Raw genomic sequence first — 14,523 nt, 5'->3', positions numbered from 1 at the left:
CCTGCTGTGTGTGTGTGTGTGTAATATCAAATCTGCTCTGTGTGTGTGTGTAATATCAGACCTGCTCTGTGTGTGTGTGTGTGTAATATCAGACCTGCTCTGTGTGTGTGTAATATCAGACCTGCTCTATGTGTGTGTGTGTGTAATATCAGACCTGCTCTGTGTGTGTGTCTAATATCAGACCTGCTCTGTGTGTGTGTCTAATATCAGACCTGCTCTGTGTGTGTGTGTCTAATATCAGACCTGCTCTGTGTGTGTGTGTGTGTGTGTAATATCAGACCTGCTCTGTGTGTGTGTGTCTAATATCAGACCTGCTCTGTGTGTGTGTGTGTGTAATATCAGACCTGCTCTGTGTGTGTGTGTGTGTGTGTAATATCAGACCTGCTCTGTGTGTGTGTGTGTGTGTGTGTGTGTGTGTAATATCAGACCTGCTCTGTGTGTGTGTAATATCAGACCTGCTCTGTGTGTGTGTGTGTGTGTGTAATATCAGACCTGCTCTTTGTGTATGTGTGTGTGTGTGTGAGTGTGTCTATTCTGTCTCACACAGACGCACTGGGGAGTCAAAACCCCAGACCCCAATCCCAGCGTAGAGGGGCTCAGTGAATGTGGAGGTGAATGTGTGTAAGTGTGTGAGTGTGTGTGTGTGAGGTGAGATGGTGTAGAAGGACAGAGTGCCGGGCACCGAGTCCAGATACACTCCGAATCTTTTGGAGTGAGGGGGGGGGTGTATCTCAGTGCTCTGTTTATTGTGTCTGACACAGTAACTGTTCTCAGAGAAGATCAGACTCCAGGAGAATTCGTTGGATCCAAAGACACTCTCAGGTCTGTCTCTCATGTTGCTGGTTTCTCTGTTGTACGACACTGCGATATAAACTTCCCCGATCCACATCCACCCCCTCTCCCCGCTCCACTCCACCTCCCAGTAACAGCGTCCAGTTAAACTCTCCACACTCAGAACCTGAGGAACACCAAGTCTCTCTCGATCTGCATACGACGTCTCCGCCACACGCTTCACCTTCCTGTTTCCCTCAGAGAGAGAGAGATCAGTGTGTGCCGTGTTTGGATCCAGAGTCAGATCACAGTAATCTGTACACACACACACCAAAATAGTGTTTATTAGTGTTTTTATTAGTGTAAATAGTGTTTTTTGTGTGTTACTGTATTTTGTGTGTGTGTATGTAGGGTGTGTGTGTTATAGTGTATAGCATGTGTGTGTGTGTGTGTATGTATGGTGTGTGTGTGTTAGTGTATAGCATGTGTGTGTGTGTTAGTGTATGTATGGTGTGTGTGTGTGTTAGCATATAGCATGTGTGTGTGTGTGTGTGTTGGTGTATAGTGTGTGTGTGTGTTTTTCTCTCTTGCTCTCATGGGAGGCGGTTTCTCCCTCTGCGCTCCTTATCTTCCCTGCTCGCTTCTCAGGTCTTGTCTTGTCTAACCTTGGAGTCTCTCTAACGCCGAACAACGCTGGCTGGATATGCCATGGATGGATGGGAGAGGTGGAGCGTGGTATGTCTGGCGTCTCTTTCTATTGAGGATATTGAAGATGTATACCTATTTGGATTTATGATCGTGGGAATTCTGCTGATTGGATTAGGCGGTGCCCTGGTTTATCGGAAATTTTAAAGAGTTGAGTCGGTTGTAAACAGTCCAAAGAAACTGACCAACATGATTGATGGGATGGGCAGAGCCGTTGGCGCACAGATTGGGACTGTGAGTAGAAGCTTGGATTCCATCAAGGAGCAACTAACGGCTTTGAACGCCAAGATCGAACGTTTGGAAGACAAAAATGGAAAATGCAAAATGCAAAAATGGAACTTTGAATCAGAGGGACTATTAGCTCAAAATTCAGCTCAGGTCTCTGATTCTAACAAGCTGAACTTTATCTGTTTTGACTGCCCCTGCTATCAGCGGCCTTGGTGCTGCTGAAAATTTCAACTCCTCCAGAAGGAACGGTCGTCATGGAGATCTGCTGCACCTCCCCTGTCTGAGCTGCGGGCTCAAGGACACGTGACCACTACTACATTCTTGGACATTTTCACGAACTGAACCTACTGCACTCCTACTGCTTTTGTCTACGTCTCTGAAACAATCTGTGTGTATTGCTTGTGCTAAAGTGGACAGATGGAAAATCATTTCACTGCAATGTTGTACTTCTATAACTTTGTATGTGACAAATAAATTGAATCTGAATCTGTATAGTGTGTGTGTGTTTGTGTATAGTGTGTGTGTTTGTGTGTTAGTGTATAGTGTGTGTGTGTTTGTGTATAATGTGCATGTGTTTGTGTGTGTGTATATAGTGTGTGTGTATATAGTGTGTAGTGTGTGTGTATAGTGTGTAGTGTGTGTTTGTGTATAGTGTGCATGTGTTTGTGTATATAGTGTGTGTGTATATAGTGTGTAGTGTGTGTGTGTTTGTGTATAATGTGCATGTGTTTGTGTGTGTGTGTGTTAGTGTATAGTGTGTGTATGTGTTTGTGTATAATGTGCATGTGTTTGTGTGTGTGTGTGTATGTGTGTTAGTGTATAGTGTGTGTGTGTGTGTTTGTGTATAATGTCTATGTGTTTGTGTGTGTGTATGTGTGTGTTTGTGTATAATGTGCATGTGTTTGTGTGTGTGTGTGTGTGTTAGTGTATAGTGTGCATGTGTTTGTGTGTGTATATAGTGTGTGTGTATATAGTGTGTAGTGCGTGTGTATAATGTGCATGTGTTTGTGTGTGTGTGTGTATGTGTGTGTGTGTTAGTGTATAGTGTGTGTGTGTGTTTGTGTATAGTGTGCGTGTGTGTGTATAGTGTGCATGTGTATGTATAGTGTGCATGTGTATGTATGTTGGTGTATAGTGTGCGTGTTTGTGTTAGTGTGTGTGTTTGTGTATAGTATGCGTGTGTTTGTGTGTGTGTATATAGTGTGTGTGTGTATAGTGTGCGTGTGTGTTAGTGTATAGTGTGTGTGTGTGTGTGTGTATAGTGTGCGTGTGTTTGTGTGTGTGTTAGTGTGTTTGTGTGTGTGTATATAGTGTGTAGTGTGTGTGTGTATAGTGTGTGTATAGGGTGCGTGTATATATAGTGTGTGTGTGTATAATGTGTGTGTATATATAGTGTGTGTGTGTATAATGTGTGTGTGTTTGTGTATAGTATGCGTGTGTTTGTGTGTATATAGTGTGTAGTGTGTGTGTGTATAGTGTGTAGTGTGTGTATAGGGTGCGTGTATATATAGTGTGTGTGTATTGTGTGTGTGTGTGTGTATAATGTGTGTGTATATATAGTGTGTGTGTGTGTGTATAATGTGTGTGTGTGTGTTTGTGTATAGTGTGCGTGTGTTTGTGTTAGAGTGTGTGAATGTGTGTATATAGTGTGTTAGTGTATAGTGTGCGTGTGTTTGTGTGTGTGTATATAGTGTGTAGTGTGTGTGTGTGTATAGTGTGTGTGTTTGTGTTAGTGTATAGTGTGTGTGTGTTTGTGTATAATGTGCATGTGTTTGTGTGTGTGTATATAGTGTGTGTGTATATAGTGTGTAGTGTGTGTGTATAGTGTGTAGTGTGTGTTTGTGTATAGTGTGCATGTGTTTGTGTATATAGTGTGTGTGTATATAGTGTGTAGTGTGTGTGTGTTTGTGTATAATGTGCATGTGTTTGTGTGTGTGTGTGTTAGTGTATAGTGTGTGTGTGTGTTTGTGTATAATGTGCATGTGTTTGTGTGTGTGTATATAGTGTGTGTGTATATAGTGTGTAGTGTGTGTGTATAGTGTGCATGTGTTTGTGTATATAGTGTGTGTGTATATAGTGTGTAGTGTGTGTGTGTTTGTGTATAATGTGCATGTGTTTGTGTGTGTGTGTGTTAGTGTATAGTGTGTGTGTGTGTTTGTGTATAATGTGCATGTGTTTGTGTGTGTGTGTGTATGTGTGTTAGTGTATAGTGTGTGTGTGTGTGTTTGTGTATAATGTCTATGTGTTTGTGTGTGTGTATGTGTGTGTTTGTGTATAATGTGCATGTGTTTGTGTGTGTGTGTGTGTGTGTTAGTGTATAGTGTGCATGTGTTTGTGTGTGTATATAGTGTGTGTGTATATAGTGTGTAGTGCGTGTGTATAATGTGCATGTGTTTGTGTGTGTGTGTGTATGTGTGTGTGTGTTAGTGTATAGTGTGTGTGTGTGTTTGTGTATAGTGTGCGTGTGTGTGTATAGTGTGCATGTGTATGTATAGTGTGCATGTGTATGTATGTTGGTGTATAGTGTGTGTGTGTGTGTGTGTTAGTGTATAGTGTGCATGTGTTTGTGTGATAGTGTGCATGTGTTTGTGTATAGTATGTGTGTGTTTGTGTGTGTATATATAGTGTGTGTGTGTATATAGTGTGTGTGTGTATAGTGTGTGTGTTTGTGTATAGTGTGCGTGTGTGTTAATGTATAGTGTGTGTGTGTTTGTGTATAGTGTGTGTGTGTTTGTGTATAGTGTGCATGTTTGTGTGTGTGTGTGTTTGTGTATAGTGTGCGTGTTTGTGTTAGTGTGTGTGTTTGTGTATAGTATGCGTGTGTTTGTGTGTGTGTATATAGTGTGTGTGTGTATAGTGTGTGTTTGTGTATAGTGTGCGTGTGTGTGTGTTTGTGTAGTGTGCGTGTGTGTGTGTTTGTGTATAGTGTGCGTGTGTTTGTGTGTGTGTTAGTGTGTTTGTGTGTGTGTATATAGTGTGTAGTGTGTGTGTGTATAGTGTGTGTATAGGGTGCGTGTATATATAGTGTGTGTGTGTATAATGTGTGTGTATATATAGTGTGTGTGTGTATAATGTGTGTGTGTTTGTGTATAGTATGCGTGTGTTTGTGTGTATATAGTGTGTAGTGTGTGTGTGTGTATAGTGTGTGTGTGTGTATATAGTGTGTGTGTATCTTACATTTCTTTAGTCCTGGTCTCATTCTTCTGATTCCTCCGTGTTGGACTCTAAAGATCAAACACACACATTTATAAACTCATTAAACTCCACATCAACCTGAAAGTAGGTTTGTGACCATAAGCGCATTCCCCCAACACCGGGGTCATGTGATGCCCTCCACGGGTTTCAGCTTCTCCCCCTCATCACCTCACAGTGACCCCTGTTTTTTAATTCCCTTGAATCTTTATTTAAAAACAAAAATTACAGTGAAGTATTTCCACTGTTCTACCAGTCCGGCTCTGTAACTGTAACTGTGTAAATATAACTCCACAGAGTGGGGCAGAGGTGAGTTTACCACTGGATCATATTTCCCTCTTGTTAATTTCACTCTTTGATCAGTTGGGAAGTCAGCACCCTCTTGAATGAATCTACTTCTCTCCTTTTTACCTGGTTTCATGTGTGATGTTTATATTGCCCCACACTTGTTACCTGCCACAGGTTTAAACCAGCATCACATGCTTGAAACACAGTTATTTACCCACAATTTTGAAAAGGTGCCAAAAATTTTGTCCAGTCCATTTTTAGAGTTTTGTCTGAGCAGTGTGTGAGTAACTCACTGTAGTTTCTCCAGTGCACAGTGTGGATCCTGCAGTAGATCAGAGAGCAGCTTCACTCTGGACTCTCCTGGGTGATTGTAGCTCAGATCCAGTTCTCTCAGGTGGAAGGGGTTTGATTTTAAAGCTGAAGCCAGAGAAGAACTTTCATCTGTAATCATACACCCGGATAATCTGCAGAAAGGAGGGCAAGAGTGGAACATTTGCATTTAACACAGAGAAAAATACAGCAGCTCTGTTGTAAAAACAGTAGTCAGTTTATAACCAACAAATAAAGGTGTTAACAAATTAATAAATAAAACATTAGCATAAGCCTCTGGTCGGCCCGGGCTGAAACCTCTGCAAGAGAAACACACAATTAAGAAGGTTTCACACAATGTCCAAAAACAAGTGAACATATGTAAAAAATCACATTTCGAGTGCATTAGCACATTCATTTGTGTATCTGGACTTCAGGTGAAATATAACCATGCAGTTTGTCGTGGTCTGTCTAAAAATATAATGAGATTTTTTTTTCTGATTTGGTGTTGCTTCTTACTTAGATAACAGGCAGAGAACTGTCCTGCCCCCTCATCTGAGTCTGTCCAATCACAGAGCTGGACCCATGTTTATGTGAGAGTGCAAAGACGAGCTTAAACACAGCAAAACAGACAGAACAAGCGTGTAGAAATAAGAGCAAAAACAGAGAAAAAAGAGAATGGAGAGGAAAGAGAACAGAGTGAAAACGGCTAAAAACCAGAGCTTCTGCTCCTCGCTCCTCACTGCTGTGCGCTCGGGGTCGGGGTGAACAGCGAGCGGCTCATTATCATTTAAAGGAACAGGTGCTGAAAGCGGGCGTTTTGAACAGGGGCTGTTTACAGAGGGGTGAACACTGCTCGTGGGGTTTGGACCAAAGCAGGTCACAGACATTTTATTAAGAAACAGAACTGTATGGAAAAAGGAAAGAATACTCCCCATTTTAACCCTTTGGGGTCTTCTCAATTTTCTGAAATTCGCCTTTAAAGCACTTGTATTATAATATATTGCCCACATGTTTTATATCAAAATTTTCAGAACAATCTCAGCTCTCTTATTAAGAGAGGCCCATGTGACCTAGAGCATTTTATGAAGAGAAAATCTCTAACTCTGAAAAACTTGAATCTGATTTTATAAATTCTTTATATTTCTCATGAAAACATCCCTTTACTCGTGTGGATGAATTGTTTTGGTGATTGAAATAGTTTTATCAGAGTCTTAAAAACAAGCAAATCCACCAGTTAGTCACAGCGAGAGGCAGAGGAGGCATGTCTCAAGCTTATTCATAGGCTCGTAACTTGGGATGTACAGAATTGCGTACTGTCGCAATAAAATGCAGTCGAAAGAGCAGTTTCTTCACATTCGCAGAGTGTTTGAACTGTATTTCTGTGCTGTCGCTAAGATATTAATATCAACCCCAGAGGGTTAAAGAAACGAGACAGAGGTGTGTAGATTTATCCTATTTCTGTCCTAATCAGAACTTCATCTCCTGAATTCACCTGAAGCCGACTAAAAGGCAGGCCACACAATCAGAAAAACCTTCCACGGTTAACTGCATTTTTCAAAATAATGTTGCTGTGGAAAGTTGAGAATTAAAATAAGATAAAATAAATAATAATTACTAGTTAATTCTTTAAAATACATCTTTGAAACTTGAAGACCAATAAAAACACATTTTTAATCTTAAAATCTAAATACACATGTACTTTTGCGTTTATTGATGCTGTTTTTCATTGTGACTGTGTAATTAGACCAATGAATATTAGAACAAATGTTTTAACATAAAATCTTAAATAAAAAGAAGCACATTAAACAACTGGAGAGAGACAGCAAGTTAATAATTATTAAATTAATAATAAATTACAGTAATTTACTCTCTGAAGTACAGACTCTGTTCCTAAACATAAAGAAGTTATAATTATTTTGTTACACTGAAAATAATTATACTTACAATCAAAATAATAATAATTCCTGCATTAAGAGACTGTATGCATTGTTGCAGAAAATAAAATGTTTAATCTCCAGTCCACTACAGCATTTAAAACATAAACCATGTTTAGAGCATTAACCAAAAGAATCTGTGCCGTTTCAGAATGTGTTTTACCTGAGAGTCTCCAGTTTACAGAGTGAACTCTTCAGTCCAGCAGAGAGCAGCTCCACTCCTGAATCCTGCAGGTCATTGTTACTGAGGTCCAGCTCTTTCAGGGAGGAGTTTACTGACTGTAGAGCTGATCCTAGAGTTTCACAGGAGTCCTTGGAGAGATTACACACAGCGAGTCTGTAAAAACAGAGTAAACACAGCACATAGTGTGATGATACTGTCCATATGCTTCTTTTTCATTTAGAATAGGTTCACTGGACAGATATAGTGTTTGTAACTTGAGTTAAAGTCTCTAATCTACTTGTCCTATGTCCTGCGTCAGTACCGGGTGAGAGTATCACTGGCGTCAGCCTGTGACTGCTGCTTCTCCCAGCCTGTGTTTTGTGTGTCTTCAGTATTGTTCCATGTGACTATTTTTGTCTCTGTCTCTGCTGTGCTGCTAGCCGATTGTGGTTATCATCTCCGGAGTTGCTTTGCTGTGCATGCCACTGTTTTCCACTACTGTTCTGTTCTGCCCGCTGAGTGTGGCGGCCGTCCTCTTTGCTGCTCTCCTGTACACGCTGTACACTTAATACACTAGCCCCTGTGAAATCTAGAATGGAGACTTTTATTTCTTCTTCTCCCTGGAACTAATGAATTACACACTATGAAGCAGACTGGCCGTCAGCTGGAGAGACTCTGCAGGAAGTCAAAACTTTCAGTTCATGCTGAAGCCTATAAGCAGCACCTAGCTGCCCACAGAGATGCCTTACATTCTGCCAAATCATCCTATCTGTCCAGCCTTATTAACAATGCTAATACAAATATACTATTTAAACCTCCTGACAGTTCTATAGCTGCTTCTCCGGCTCCTTGTGATTCATTTCTACATTTCTTTGAATCTAAAGTTTTGAAGATCAACAATGATCTTGTGTCTTCCGCTGCTAATGACTCTTCACTTTCCACTTCAGCCTTCCATTCTCCAGGTGTTAACACATCCTCCTTTTCTTGTTCTGCTTTTCATACTGTTGACTCCTTTTTCACTGCTAACCATTCCAGTCCCGATTCCGTCCCTTCCACAGCACTGAAACTGCCTTAATAAAAATATTGAATGATCTTCTTTTAGCTGTGGATTCTGGCTCTCTCTGTATCCTATTACTGTTAGATCTGAGTGCAGCTTTTGACACAGTAAGCCACCTCAGTTTTCTGCGGGAGCTGGACATTGATGGTTCAGCCCTGGATTGGTTCACATCTTATCTAACTGACAGAAAACAGTTCATTACCCTTTCTGGTCACAATTCTTACACTTGTCCTGTTACTCAATGGGTACCTCAAGGATCAGTCCTTGGGCCCCTTCTTTTCATTGTATACATGCTTCCCCTTGGACATATCTTGCGTCATTTTAATCTTGACTTTCACTGCTATGTGGATGACATCCAGATTTATTTTAGCACTAAATCCATTAATAACCCACCTCTTGACCAGTTAGAAACCTGTCTACCAGAAATCAGGAAATGGATTAATCACAACTTTCTCATGTTAAATAGTAACAAGACTGAACTCTTGCTAATCGGTTCCAAATCAATTCTCAAAAAAGTAGGTTCTCTTTCTCTCTATTGATAATTCATGTGTATCTCCTTCTTCCCCGGATCGTAATCTGGGTATCATCCACCCAACTCTTTCACTTGGTGCCCACATCAGTTCTATAATCAAAACATCTTATTTTCATCTGTGTAATATCGCCAAAGTCAGGCCATCTCTTTCACAATTCGCTGCTGAAATCCTTATTCATGCCTTCATCTCCACCCGTTCAGAATTCTGCTGCCTGCCTTCTCACTCACACTTGCTCTCACCAACACATCACACCTGTTCTCCAACATCTTCACTGGCTCCCCATAAAGTACCGTATTCAAAATACTTCTTCTCACTTACAAAGCTCTAAATAACCTTGCTCCTTCACACCTGTCTGCTCTTCTCCATCCCTACAAACCCATCCCTTTCAGGTCTCCCACAGCTGAGCTGCTCCCTCCTTCGAGCCTCCACATCTACGGTGATCTGCTCCATGACTCTGGAACTCTCTTCCCCTTCAGTCCAACATTCTCCAACTCTCTCTATATTCATATCAAACCTCAAAAAATATCTTTTCTCTATTAATAATACTTCACAAACTTAATCTGTTCATGCTTGTTCTGTTTGTTAATGTTTTGTATTCTGTATTTGACCTGTTTTGTTTGTCTTTGAATGTGTTCTAAGTATTAACTATTGTAAGTGTCTCTGAGTTCTTGAAAAGCGCTATATAAATATAATGTATTATTATTATTATTATTATTCATTCAGGACTGACTCTACAGAAAGTTTTACCTGAGAGTCTCCAGTTTACAGAGTGAACTCTTCAGTCCAGCAGAGAGCAGCTCCACTCCTGAATCCTGCAGGTCATTGTTACTGAGGTCCAGCTCTTTTAGGGAGGAGTTTACTGACTGTAGAGCTGATCCCAGAGTTTTACAGGAGTCCTTGGTGAGATTACACCCAGCAAGTCTGTAAAAACAGAGTAAATACAGCACATAGTGTGATGATGTGGAGTGATGATACTGTCCATATGCTTCTTTTTACATTTAGAATAAGTTCACTGGACTGATATATTGTTTGTAACTTCAGTTAAAGTCTCTAATCTACTGGTTCATTCAGGATTGACTCCACAGAAAGTTTTACCTGAGAGTCTCCAGTTTACAGAGTGAACTCTTCAGTCCAGCAGAGAGCAGCTCCACTCCTGAATCCTGCAGGTCATTGTTACTGAGGTCCAGCTCTTTCAGGGAGGAGTTTACTGACTGTAGAGCTGATCCCAGAGTTTCACAGGAGTCCTTGGAGAGATTACAGCCAGTGAGTCTGAAAATAAATAATAATCACTGAATATTGATGATTTAACACATTCTCAGTTTTCCTCTTGCACTAATGAATTAGTAATCACTGAAAGTGCACTGAAATTATGATACGATTTATTAAATTTGTGTAATGAATCACATAACATTAATTATCTCTGTCACTGAAGGTGGGCAAGAAATACCAGACTAAACTAGAGGGGGAACGTGTCACGGATCACGGGGCGGACTATCGGAAGCGGACGCACTTGCTAAAACACGATGATTTTAATGAAAGAAAAAGATATAACAAAGCAAAGACAAATTACAAAGGAAAAAACAAGACTAGGACATTAAACTACTAGGGACAGGAGATACACAGAACGACAAAACTACGAAACCTACATGACCTGACTAGAAAACGGGAGGAAAACAACACGACATGATTTGGGACAAAACAAAGGTGGAACAACGACAAAGGAAATGAAACGACAACGGGGGAAGCCTAGGAAACAGACAGATAACATGACCGACTTGACAGAGGAGAAAGGAGAAATGTTCGACAAACAGGAGAGACTCAAGGGAACTTAAATACAAGACATAAACGAGACACACCTGGACAGATAACGAGGAGGACGGGTTAACAAATGACAGACGAGGAGGCGGAACAAAGGCGGAGACTAGAACATAAACAAAACATAGCCATGTGCTAAAAGAGCACATGACCGGGGAAAACAGACATGACGAGACGAGGGCGTGACAGATGCCCCCCCCTTAACGCGCAACTCCTGGGGCGCGTACACCTAAACCCCCCAGGAGCTGGCACAGGAGAGGGCACGGAAAACAAGACAGACTAAGACAAGACAAGGAACCATGGGAGACAGGACTCAGGACAGGACGGGAACAGACAAAGGAAATGGAGCTGGAAACTTGACAGGACTGAATCTATGAGACGGGACTGGGGACATGACATGAGACTGACAAAGAGGGGCAATAAGAGACTGGAAAGGACTAGACTGGACGGGAGTGGACACATGAGACTGGACAGGGTTTTTGACATTAGACATGACACTGGATGGGAACAGGGACTGGACAGGAGACGGGACAGGTGACGGATTGGAGAACTGGGAATGGACAGGGGACTGGACATGAGACAAGACAGAGGGTTGAAACGGGGACTTGACTGGAGACGGGACTTGAGACTGGACAGGGGGTTGAAACAGAGACTGGACTTGAGACAAGACAGGTGATTGAACGCGGGATGGATACGGGGACTTGATATGTTTGGGGACAGAGGACTGGACATGATTAACAGGGGACTGGACATGAGACGAGACAGAGGGTTGAAATGGGACCTGGCCAGGACTGACAGGGGACTGGACAGGACTTGGCAGGGGAACAGGGACCAAGACATTCAGGGGGACAAACACGAATACAGTGACAGGGACTGGGACAGAGACAAAGACAGACACGGGTACAGGGACAAGGACAGAGACAGGAATCAGGACAGGGACAGACAGGGGAACCAATATAACAGGGGGGTGCCCAGGACTGGCAAATGTCTGAGGGGAAGTCTGAGAAGCCAGCCTGGGCACAACTCTAGGGATCGGCCCCGAAGTCCTGCGGGCCGACCTACGGACACGACCAAGAGTGGCCAGGGCCACAGTCACGGATGCCGTAACGGCCGAAGCCACAGTCACAGGGGCAGAAACGGCTGTAGCCACAGTCACAGGGGCAGAAACGGCCGTAGCCACAGTCACGGGGGCAGAAACGGCCGTAGCCATAGTCACGGGGGCAGAAACGGCCGTAGCCACAGTCACGGGGGCAGAAGCGGCTGAGGGAGCCGCCATTACGAAGACAGGAGGCCCTGCGACGACGTCCACGGAGACAGGGGAACCTGCGACGACGTCCACGGAGGCAGGGGAACCTGCGACGACGTCCACGGAGGCAGGGGAACCTGCGACGACGTCCACGGAGGCAGGGGGACCTGCGACGACTTCCACGGAGGCAGGGGGACCTGCGACGACGTCCACGGAGGCAGGGGGACCTGCGACGACATCCACGGAGACAGGGGGACCTGCGACGTCGTCCACGGAGGCAGGGGAACCTGCGACAACGTCCACGGAGGCAGGGGGACCTGCGACGACATCCACGGAGGCTGGAACGGCGGGTGTCGCGCTCACGAAGACAGGAGAGGCGGGCGCCGCGCTCACAAAGACAGGAGAGGCGGGCGCCACACTCACGGAGACAGGAGCGGCGGGAGGTGCCGCGCTCACGAAGACAGGAGCAGCTGGGTTCGCCGCCTTCACGGGGACAGGAGTGATTGGAGGCGCTGCGCCTAGTGGAGCAGCAGCGGTAAGCCTTCCTGCGATGACGTCCTCGGAAGCAGGGGGACCTGTGACGATGTCCACGGAGGCAGGAGAACCTGCGACGACGTCCACAGAAGCAGGAGCGGCTGGAGTCGCGCTCACCGAGACAGGAGCGGCTGGAGGTGCCGCGCGCACGGAGACAGGAGCGGTTGAAGGCGCCGCGCTCACGGCCTGCGATGTCGTCCACGGAGACAAGGGAACCTGCGACGACGTCCACAGAGGCAGGGGGATCTGCGATGACCTCCACGGAGGCGGGGGGACCTGCGACGACGTCCACGGAGGCAGGGGGACCTGCGACGACGTCCACGGAGACAGGGGGACCTGCGACGACGTCCACGGAGGCAGGGGGACCTGCGACAACCTCCACGGAGGCAGGGGGACCTGCGACGACGTCCACGGAGGCAGGGGGACCTGCGACGACGTCCACGGAGGCAGGGGGACCTGCGACGACGTCCACGGAGGCAGGGGGACCTGCGACGACGTCCACGGAGGCTGGAATGGCGGGTGTCGCGCTCACGAAGACAGGATAGGCGGGCGCCGCGCTCACGAAGACAGGAGAGGCGGGCGCCGCGCTCACGAAGAAAGGAGAGGCGGGCGCCGCGCTCACGAAGACAGGAGCAGCTGGGTTCGCCGCCTTCACGGGGACAGGAGTGATTGGAGGCGTTGCGCCTAGTGGAGCAGCAGCGGTAAGCCTTCCTGCGATGACGTCCTCGGAAGCAGGGGGACCCGTGACGACGTCCACGGAGGCAGGAGAACCTGCGACGACGTCCACGGAGGCAGGAGCGGCTGGAGCCGCGCTCACAGAGACAGGAGCGGCCGAAGGCGCCGCGCTCACGGAGACAGGAGAGGCGGGCACCGCGCTCACGGAGACAGGAGAGGCGGGCGCCGCGCTCACGGAGACAGGAGACCCGGGCGCCGCGCTCACGGAGACAGGAGACCCAGACGCCGCGCTCACGGAGACAGGAGAGGCGGGCGCCGCACTCACGGAGACAGGAGAGGCGGGCGCCGCGCTCACGGAGACAGGAGAGGCGGGAGGCGCCGCGCTCACGAAGACAGGAGCGGCTGGGTTCGCCGCCTTCACGGGGACAGGAGTGATTGGAGGCGCTGCGCCTAGTGGAGCAGCAGCGGTAAGCCTTCCTGCGATGACGTCCTCGGAAGCAGGGGGACCTGCGACGACGTCCACAGAGGCAGGAGAACCTGCGATGACGTCCACGGAGGCAGGGGAACCAGCGACAACGTCCACGGAGGCAGGGGCTTGTGCTGCTCGTCGGGCTTGAGTTGGAGCTGTAGAGGGTTTAGGGGGTTTGACGGGCACACTCATGAGGGATGTCATCGACCATGGATCCCCCAGAGATGTACCCCTGTTAGTCTCCTCTTTCTTGTCCTGAGGATGGAGGCTAACAGCGCCAACCCTCAACCCCCCCCAAAAAATTTTCCCGGACTTGAGGGGGTAATCCAACATCGACGGGGTAACTCCAGCATGTTGTTTTCGCCGACTCTTCTTTCTTCGATTTCTCCTGTAGGAGCATTCAATCGATTCAGGAGTCGACTCCACTGAAGTCCTTGACTCGATTAGCGCCTGGATTATATTAGCCTGGACTTCTTTTAGCTTCTCGCTGGAATAATCCATCGATTCTCGAATCGAGTCCTTTGTTAGGGGATCAGGAACCGCGTCGGGCCTGAGCTGATGCCGTCGACTCCATTCCGAGGCCGCTCTTAAAGCTTCCTCC

The 14,523-nt window shown here is 45.8% G+C and overlaps 1 protein-coding gene across 3 annotated transcripts in view; it reads right to left on the bottom strand.

Moving 5' to 3' along the window:
* Positions 1 to 14,523, bottom strand: part of LOC136701578 (NACHT, LRR and PYD domains-containing protein 12-like) — a 61,636-nt gene that overhangs the window by 1,595 nt on the left and 45,518 nt on the right. For all 3 annotated transcript variants that reach the window (XM_066676176.1, XM_066676177.1, XM_066676175.1), the window contains exons 6-11: positions 10,279 to 10,452; positions 9,931 to 10,104; positions 7,594 to 7,767; positions 5,478 to 5,648; positions 4,882 to 4,928; positions 1 to 1,086 (exon numbers count right to left, since the gene is read on the bottom strand). The exon at positions 1 to 1,086 is cut by the window's left edge and continues 1,595 nt beyond it. In XM_066676176.1, coding sequence (XP_066532273.1) covers positions 530 to 1,086; positions 4,882 to 4,928; positions 5,478 to 5,648; positions 7,594 to 7,767; positions 9,931 to 10,104; positions 10,279 to 10,452 — 1,297 coding nt within the window. In that variant the 3' untranslated portion in view covers positions 1 to 529. The remainder of the gene's footprint in view (positions 1,087 to 4,881; positions 4,929 to 5,477; positions 5,649 to 7,593; positions 7,768 to 9,930; positions 10,105 to 10,278; positions 10,453 to 14,523) is intronic.

The sequence above is a fragment of the Hoplias malabaricus genome, chromosome 7, assembly GCF_029633855.1.
Source record: "Hoplias malabaricus isolate fHopMal1 chromosome 7, fHopMal1.hap1, whole genome shotgun sequence".
NCBI classification, from domain to species: domain Eukaryota; kingdom Metazoa; phylum Chordata; class Actinopteri; order Characiformes; family Erythrinidae; genus Hoplias; species Hoplias malabaricus.
The sequence above is the reverse complement of the archived record's forward strand: the minus strand, read 5'-3'. Positions and strand labels throughout refer to the sequence as shown.